Source organism: Suncus etruscus, chromosome 14 (genome assembly GCF_024139225.1).
Source record: "Suncus etruscus isolate mSunEtr1 chromosome 14, mSunEtr1.pri.cur, whole genome shotgun sequence".
Classification (NCBI taxonomy): Eukaryota; Metazoa; Chordata; class Mammalia; order Eulipotyphla; family Soricidae; genus Suncus; species Suncus etruscus.
In genome coordinates this window covers 93,693,636-93,702,587 of record NC_064861.1, presented here as the reverse complement: position 1 = coordinate 93,702,587, position 8,952 = coordinate 93,693,636, and the positions used below count along the sequence as shown (strand labels likewise).

General features: G+C 50.5%; 1 protein-coding gene across 1 annotated transcript; it reads left to right on the top strand.

The window, feature by feature from the left end:
- The first annotated feature begins 492 nt into the window (after nucleotides 1-492).
- LOC126028047 (kallikrein-7-like) lies at nucleotides 493-5,399 on the top strand. The gene is made up of 5 exons (XM_049787095.1): nucleotides 493-562; nucleotides 932-1,088; nucleotides 2,107-2,351; nucleotides 2,434-2,570; nucleotides 5,244-5,399. The coding sequence occupies exons 1-5, from the start codon at nucleotides 493-495 to the stop codon at nucleotides 5,397-5,399; spliced, it is 765 nt and encodes a 254-aa protein (XP_049643052.1).
- Nucleotides 5,400-8,952: the final 3,553 nt, after the last annotated feature.

Below are 8,952 nucleotides of genomic sequence, written 5' to 3'. Positions count from 1 at the left end.
GCCTGAGGTCGGCTTGGAGCCTTGCTTGGAGCAGGCAGGGTTGGGGTTGCAGCTCCTGGGGGCTCTGCAAGGCCGGGGCCCCAAATTCCTGGCCCCAGGGAAGGGAGAGGAGTGGGGCTGAGCCTTGCACTTTTGGGTCTAGGGGATGGGGGCTGCAGGTCTGAGGGTGGAGGGGCTGCAGGTCTTAGAGTGGGGGGACCTGGAGGTCTAAGGGAGGAGGGCCTGGAGGACGGAGTGAGCAGGTATTAGGGGGTCTAAGAGAGGAGGATTGGGGGGTCTGGGAGAGAGTCTGATGGAAGAGGCCTGGAGGTCTGAGGGAGGAGGCCGGGGAGGGACTGAAGCAGGAGGCCTGGCATCTGAGGGTGGCAGCACCCACTTGGCAATCTGAGGGAGGAGCTGGGAGCTTGGCTGACTCTGAGGGATGTGGCTTCCTGACCATTCTGTGCTTCCAGACCCAGCAGGAGAAACTGAGTCACCGAGACCAGAATCACCATGGTCAGGCCCCTTCTCTGGGCCACTCTTGGCCTGCTGCTGGTCTTGGGGTCATCTGCGCAGAATGGTGGTGAGTAGGCAGGAAGGAGCCTGGTACCCCAGGATGGGGTGGGATGGGAACCTCACATGTCCACTCTCTCACTCACCTAGTACCCCTATGCCTGGGACCCTGAGACGGGCCCCAAACACAGCAGACCAGATCCTTCCTGCTCCTTCCTGCTTTCTTCCCATGGTGGGAAAAAGCATGGGGGGGGGGTCCCTGAGTCCCCCAACTGTGCCACCTCTGACCTATCATGCTTTGGGGCTCTCCCTTCCATCTGGGCTCTCAGCCTCAGCCCTGCCCGATGACTCCGCCCGTGACCCTGTTCCTGCATCTGTCCCCATTCTCTGAGGCTGCCCGGCAGCCACCCACATCTCTCCTCCTTGTCTCCTCTCCCAGATGAGGACAAGAGCGGAGACCGGATCATCGACGGGGAGCCCTGCCAGAAGGGCTCCAACCCCTGGCAGGTGGCACTGCTCAAGGGCAATGACCTGCACTGTGGGGGCGCCCTGTTGAACAACCGCTGGGTGATCACGGCTGCGCACTGCAAAATGAGGCAAGAACCCTCCCGGGGCCTACTCCCAGGCCTGTCCCTCTGGTCTCTGTCTCTCTCTGTAGGTCTCTGTCTCTCTGGATCTCTGTTCTCCTATGTCTGGTCTCTGTCTTCATCTCTGGGTCTCTCTCTCTCTCTGGGTCTCTGTCTCTCTCTCCTTGTCTCTGGGTCTGTGATCTCCTGTCTCTGGCCCCTGGCCCCCTCTTTCTGGTCTCTGTTCCCCATCTCTGAATCTCTGTCCCATATCTCTGGGTTTCTGTCTCCCCGTCTCTGGGCCTGTCTCCCTGTCTCTGAATCTCACTCTCTCTATCTCTAGGTCTCTGTCTCCCTGTCTCTGTCTCTCTGTCTCCCTATCTCTGGGTCTCTGTCTTTCTCTCTTTAGGTCTCTGTCTCCCTGTCTCTGGGTTTCTCTGTCTCTGTCCTCTGTCTCTGGGTCTCTGTCCCCTCTTGTCCCCTCTTTCTCTGGGTCTCTGTCTCCCTGTCTCTGGGTCTCTCTGTCTCTTGTCTCTACCCCCCTCTTTCTCTGGGTCTCTGTCCTCTGTCTCTGTGTCTCTGTCCCCTCTTGTCCCCACTTTCTCTGGGTCTCTGTCTCCCTGTCTTTGTCTCCCAGTCTCTGGGTCTCTGTCCCCTCTTGTCCCCTCTTTCTCTAGGTCTCTGTCTCCCTGTCTCTGGGTCTTTGTCTCTTGTCTCTACCCCTCTCTTTCTCTGTGTCTCTGTCCTCTGTCTCTGTGTCTCTGTCCCCTCTTGTCCCCTCTTTCTCTGGGTCTCTGTCTCCCTGTCTCTGGGTCTCTCTGTCTCTCTGTCGCTGGTCTCTGTCCCTTTCTTTCTCTGTGTCTCTGTCCTCTGTCTCTGGGCCTCTGTCCCCTCTTGTTCCCTCTTTCTCTGGGTCTCTGTCTCCCTGTCTTTGTCTCAATGTCTCTGGGTCTTTGCCCACCCTGTCCCTCTGCCCCTCTGGCCTGTCCCCTCTCCGCGTCCCCCGCTCTGTCCCCGTCCGTCCAGTGACCGGCTGTGCTCCCCGCAGCGAGTACAACGTGCACATGGGCAGCGACAGCCTGGGCCGCGGCGGGCAGAAGATCAAGGCGTCCAAGTCCATCCGGCATCCCCAGTACTCCACGCAGACGCACGTCAACGACATCATGCTGGTGCGGCTGGACAGGCCGGCCCGCATGTCACGCGATGTGAAGGCCATCAAGTTGCCCTCGCGCTGTGCGCCCGCCGGCACCACCTGCACCGTGTCTGGCTGGGGCACCACCACCAGCCCCGACGGTGAGCCCCGGCCCTGTCCCCCCAACCCACCCCAAGGCACCCCAGCCCACCTCGGCCCTGACCTGGCTCTGTCCCCCCGCAGTGACCTTCCCCACCCAGCTCATGTGCACCAACGTCAAGCTCATCTCGAACCAGGACTGCAAGAAGGTCTACAAGGACCTGCTGGGCAGCTCCATGCTGTGCGCCGGCATCGAGAACTCCAGGACCAACGCCTGCAATGTGAGACCCAGAGCCCCCACAACGCCCACCCGCCCTCCTTCTCTCCTCCTTCCTTCTTTTCTTCCTTCCCTCCTCCCTTCCCTTCTTCCTTCCCTCCTTCCTTTCCTCCTTCCTTCCTTCCCTCTTTCCTTCCATCCCTCCTTACTTCCCTACCTCCTCCCCTCCTTCCTTCTTTCTACTTCCCTCCTTCGTTTCATTCCTTTCTTCTTTCCCCCTTTCCTCCCTCCTTTCTTCTTTCCTTCCTTCCCTTCGTTGTACTTCCTTACCTCCTTCCTTTTATTCCTTTCTTCCTTCTTTCCTTCTTTTCTTCCTTCCATCCTTTTTCTATTCTTCTTCCTTCCCTCCTTTTCATTCCTTCTTTCCTTTCTTTTCTTCCTTCCCCTTCCTTCTTTTCTTCTTTCCTTCTTTATTTCCTTCTCCTTCCTTCCCTCCTTCCTTTCATTCCTCCCTTCTTTCCTTTCTTCTTTTCTTCCTTCATTCTTCTTTTCTTTCTTCTCTTTCCTTTTTCCTTCCCTCCTTTCTTTCTTCCTTCCCTCTTTCCCTCCTTCCTTCCCTCCTCTTTCCTTCCTTTCCTCCTTCCTTCTTTCCTTCCTTCCTTCCCTCCTCCTTTCCCTCCTTCCCTCTTTCCTTTCTTCTACTTCCCTCCTTCCTTTCATGCCTTCCTTCTTTCCTCATTCCCGCCCTCCTTTCTTTTTTCCTTCCTTCCCTTCTTTTCTTCTTTCTTTTCCTTCCTTCTTTCCTTCCTTCTCTTTCCTTCTTCCTTCCCTCCTTCCCTCTTTCCCTCCTTCCCTCCTTTTCTCTTTCCCTCCTTCCCTCCTTCCCTCTTTCCCTCCTTCCCTCCTTCCTCCCCTCCTTCCGTTGGGTCCAGTCTCCCAGTCCAACCCAAGAACCAGAACACTCAAGATACGATCAGCAAAGAGCAATTTATCACAAGCCACAGACCAGGACGCTGCAAAGAGGTCCACCAAGCCCAGTTGGCAACCCAGCCCAACTTGCATTCTCACTTTGATACTTTTATAGAATTCTTCCAATGGGCTTGATGACCTTGGCAGGGACTGGAGACACATTACAACAGTGCTTATAGGGCGCTACGTGGTTGGTGGGGGGGAGCAATACCTGAATAAGTCGCTTGCAATCTGAATGTAAACAGAGTGTTGGCCTGTGGGTTCAGTATGTGGTGGTGGTAGCTAGCAGGATGTAAACAGGATGTTGGCCTGAGGGGTTGGCTTACTGGGGGACTGAGACAGCCTGTGGTAGTCCAGGAAGTTGCTGTGTCATGTTGCAGCCTCAAATCCTGTCATGGCTGCCATCTGGCCTTTTCACTTCCTTCTTTCCTTCCTTCATTCCCTCCTTCCCTCTTTTTCTCCTTCCTTCCCTCTATCCCTCCTTTCTCTTCCTTCCTTCATACCCTCCATCCTTCCCTCCCTCTTTCCTCCTTGCTTCCTTTCCTCCTTCCCTGTATCCCTCCTTCCTTCTTTCTCTCCTTTCTTCTTTCCCTCTCCCCTTCCTCTTTTGGGGGGGGGGGTTGGGCCACACCCAGTGGTGCTCAGGTACTATTTCTGGCTATACACTAAGAAATCACTCCCAGAAGGTTCAGGGAATATATGGGGTCGGGGTCGAACCCAGGTTGGTGCAAAGCAAACACCTGCCCTCTGTGTTATTGCTCCGGCCCCAAGGGAGGGCCTCCTCTTTTCCTTCCTTCCCTCCTTCTTTCCTTCCTACCTTCCTTCCTTCTTTCCTTCCTCTTTCCTTTTCTACCTTCCTTTCTCTCTTCCTTCAGTGACCAAGATCAATAATATTCTAATGCAAGCTTTTCTTGACCCCCTAAAAAGTCTGTGATGAACAAAATTAAAACAAGAGAAAGGCAGGCCCAGGGCAGTATTGTGAGGACTTTTGTTTGTTTGGGGGCCATACCTGGCTGTGCATAGGGGCTATTCCTGGCCCTGTGTTCAGGAACCCCTTCTGGTTAATCTCAAAGGACCACATGAAGTGCCAAGGATCTATCCTAGGTACCTGTCATTATCTCTGTCCTGTCTTTCCAACTCCTTACTTAATCTTTTTGGGTTTGTTTTGTTTGGGGAAGGGGGGTTTGGGTCATACCCAGAGGTCCTCAGGGCTGACTACTGGCTCTGAGCTCTGGGATTCCACCTGGCAGAACTCGAGACCATACTAGAGCCAGGCATTGAACCCTGGTCTTTGTGCAAGACAAAAACCCTACTGCTGTACCATTCACTCCAACCTTGCTAAATCTTATTGACACCTGCAACTTAAGAGATAGAGCTCTTTCTAGAAAATTCTCATATTTTCTGCATCTCTGTGATTGAAACTTTTTGAACGGGGGGGGGGGGCTTTTTTAATTTTTCAATGTCAATTATGCCATGTGTCCAGCCCTGAGTCCATCCAGGAAGTTGGATGGACTCACTACCAGAAGCATCACCCGCTCCCCTGATTGGCTCCATTGATTTGGGTTCAAACCAATAGGACTGAAGCCTATTCTCTAGGAACCACTAAGAAATCCCAGCTCTCTTATTGGTCCTCAGAGACCATGAGTCTCTCCCCATTGGCCAAGGGGGTTGCTATTGACTTGGCAAGACTGTGTGGTTGTGGTGGTGGTGATGGAAAGGGACTTGGCCTTGTTCTGAAGCCAAAACTCATTTGTTGTCTCCCCTGCAGGGTGACTCGGGGGGACCCCTGATGTGCAACGGTAGCCTGCAAGGTCTTGTATCCTGGGGAACGTTTCCTTGTGGCCAACCCAACGACCCAGGAGTCTACACCCAAGTCTGCAAGTATGTGGACTGGATCCAGCAGACCATGAGGAAGAATCGCTAGCTCCTCCATCTCTTGGCTGGAACGGAGAAGTCGCAGAAATAAGGAATGAGCTGAATTTATAGTTGATTTTTCCTGTTCTCAAAGCCGCAACGACACACCGTGTGTGGAAACAGAGCGAATTGGCAATAGAGGAAGGCGCCAACCAGAATCCCCAAAGCCTAGGAGGACAGTCTAGTCACCCAGTTCTGTCCAACACAGCAACCAGAAATTGGTACAATTCAAATGGAAGACGTTTTGACTGGTGTCATTTCACACCCAATAATTTTGCTTCTAGAGGAGATACTGTTTGGGGTATGCAAAAAACATTCCAAAATGTGGACAATTCACATGTTGCTTAAATTCAAAGAAATATTGTTTATAAAAAAAATAAATTCGAGCCTGTTCCAACACTGTGGATTGTTTAGAAAATGATTTGGTTTGGGGGTGGGAATACAATGAAATTGTTAACAATAATCATGCAAAACTGATATATTTAGTAAAAAAAAAGTTTATGAGATTTGATGTAAATGAAAAAGATCACTGTCATGGCCAAGGAAATAGTCACACAATAAAATTTAAAGGAATTTGTACCAATCTGCCTGCATCCTTCTGATTGATTTTCTGTAAGAATAAACTTTTCTTTTTGGATTTTGAGTCACACCGGTGACGCTCAGGGGTTACTCCTGGCTATGCGCTCAGAAATCGCTCCTGGTTTGGGGGACCATATGGAATGCTGGGGGGTCGAACCGAGGTCCGTCCTAGGACAGCCACATACAAGGCAAACGCCCTACACTGCACCACTGCTCTAGCCCCAAGAATAAACTTTTATAAGGCTGGAGTGCTGGAGCAATAGCACAGCAGGTAGGGCATTTGCCTTGCATAAGGATGATCTGGGTTCTATCTCCAGCATCCTATATTGTCCCCTGAGACTGTCAGGAGTGATTTCTGAGTGCAGAGCCAGGAGGAACTTCTGAATGCCTACGGGTGTGGCCCAAAAACAAATAAACAAAATAAAGAAACTTTTATAAACTGAAGAATGAGGGTGAAGAACACACTCTGGAGATCTGAGGTTGGGGGGAGGACATTCTGGAGAGGACAGAGGAGCCTTCAACAGCCCGAGTGCTTGCTTTGAATGTACGAGTCCCCAGGTTTTATCCCCCAGTATCACATGGCCCCCAGGGTATCATAGAATTTGGTCTTTGAGTAGTAGCTGTGAATATCCCCTTAGCATTAACAGTTGTAGCAGGGGAGGATGAGAAGAAGAAGAAAAGGTGGGAAAAGGGATGGGTAAGAAGGGAGAAGAGGAAAAGAAAGAAAGAAAGAAAGAAAGAAAGAAATAAAGAAAGAAAGAAAGAAAGAAAGAAAGAAAGAAAGAAAGAAAGAAAGAAGAAAGAAAGAAAGAAAGAAAGAAAGAAAGAAAGAAAGAAAGAAAGAAAGAAAGAAAGAAAGAAAGAAAGAAAGAAAGGCCAGAGAGGTGGCGCTAGAGGTAAGGTGTCTGCCTTGCAAGCACTAGCCAAGGAAGGACCACGGTTCGATCCCCCGGCGTCCCATATGGTCCCCCCAAGCCAGGGGCAATTTCTGAGTGCTTGGCCAGGAATAACCCTTGAGCATCAAACAGGTGTGGCCCCAAAAAAAAAAAAAAAAAAAAAAAAAAGGAAGGAAGGAAGGAAGGAAGGAAGGAAGGAAGGAAGGAAGGAAGGAAGGAAGGAAGGAAGGAAGGAAGGAAAGCACTTGGGAAGGGAAAAGAGGGCAGTTAGTGGGGGGACAGGGGAGGGCCAAAAAGGAGTGAGGGGAGGAGTGGACAAGGCAGGGAGAGGGTGTGGAAGCTGGGCAAAGCCACTAGCGGGGGTTCAGTCACGTCTCCAATGCTACTGACTAATGGGGGACAGACTCGCCTTGCCCTTCCACCATCTGCCCAGTCTCCCCCAGAACCTCTTGGGCCACACCCAGCTGTCCCTCTCTCCTGGGCTCTTCCCGCCCCCCATCTGTCACCTGCCATAGTAGCCAACTTCACTCGGTCCCCTCAGCCCCTCAGTTGCGGCTTGCACAGGGTGAAGTTTCAGAACTGCGGAGGGTTGGGGTCAAACACCCTCCACCACGGCCCCCCAGCCGCTTCTCCCCACTCAGGGCTCCACAGAAGGTTCTCAGAAGTGACCCAGCACTGTGGGCAGCACCAGGGCCAAGTCCTCCCCTTATAATGGCCTGGCATGGTGCTCAGGTGAATTACTGGTGATTGTTTTATGTTTTTGATTGTTTGGGGGAAACACCCAGAGGTGCTCAGGGGTTACTTCTAGCTCTGGATCAGAAATCGCTCCTGGGGCCGGTGAGATAGCATGGAGGTAAGGTGTTTGCCTTTCATGCAGAAGGTCATCGGTTCGGCATCCCATATGGTCCCCCGAGCCTGCTAGGAGCGATTTCTGAGCATAGAGCCAGCCTGAGCGCTGTTGGGTGTGACCCAAAAACGAAAAGAAAGGAAGGAAAGAAAGAAAGGAAGGAAGGAAGGAAGGAAGGAAGGAAGGAAGGAAGGAAGGAAGGAAGGAAGGAAGGAAGGAAGGAAGGAAGGAAGGAAGGAAGGAAGGAAGAAAGAAAGAAAGAAAGAAAGAAAGAAAGAAAGAAAGAAAGAAAGAAAGAAAGAAAGAAAGAAAGAAAGAAAGAAAGAAAGAAAGAAAGAAAGAAAGAAAGAAAGAAAGAAAGAAAGAAAGAAAGAAAGAAAGAAAGAAAGAAAGAGGGGCCTGGAGAGATAGCACAGCGGTGTTTGCCTTGCAAGCAGCCTATCCAGGACCAAAGGTGGTTGGTTCAAATCCCGGTGTCCCATATGGTCCCCCGTGCCTGCCAGGAGCTATTTCTGAGCAGACCGCCAGGAGTAACCCCTGAGCACCGCCGGGTGTGGCCCAAAAACCCAAAAAAAAAAAATGTAAAAAAAAGAAAGAAAGGAAGGAAGGAAGGAAGGAAGGAAGGAAGGAAGGAAGGAAGGAAGGAAGGAAGGAAGGAAGGAAGGAAGGAAGGAAGGAAGGAAGGAAGGAAGGAAGGAAGGAAGGAAGGAAGGAGAGAGAGAGAGAGAGAGAGAGAAAGAAAGAAAGAAAGAAAGAAAGAAAGAAAGAAAGAAAGAAAGAAAGAAAGAAAGAAAGAAAGAAAGAAAGAAAGAAAGAAAGAAAGAAAGAAAGAAAGAAAGAAAGAAAGAAAGAAAGAAAGAAAGATGGGGGTGAGGGAAGAGGAAATGGGAGGTAAGACAGAAACGGGGGTGTAGGGAGGACAATTTGGGGATGGGAATCCCCCCTGATTTTATGTAAATATGTACCTAAAATATTATTGTCAACAATATGTAAGCCACTATGATCAAAATAAAAATTATATTAAAAAGAAAGAAAGAAAGAAAGAAAGAAAGAAAGAAAGAAAGAAAGAAAGAAAGAAAGAAAGAAAGAAAGAAAGAAAGAAAGAAAGAAAGAAAGAAAGAAAGAAAAAAAGAAAGAAGGGAGGGAGGGAGGGAGGGAGGGAGGGAGGGAGGGAGAGAGAGAGAGAGAGAAAGAAAGAAAGAAAGAAAGAAAGAAAGAAAGAAAGAAAGAAAGAAAGAAAG

Coding starts and splice junctions, on each gene's coding strand:
- LOC126028047 (XM_049787095.1), top strand. CDS start 493: ATGGTCAGGCCCCTTCTCTGGGCCACTCTTGGCCTGCTGCTGGTCTTG. Junction 563..931: donor GTCATCTGCGCAGAATGGTG/GTGAGTAGGCAG, acceptor CTCCTCTCCCAG/ATGAGGACAAGAGCGGAGAC. Junction 2,352..2,433: donor CACCACCACCAGCCCCGACG/GTGAGCCCCGGC, acceptor GTCCCCCCGCAG/TGACCTTCCCCACCCAGCTC.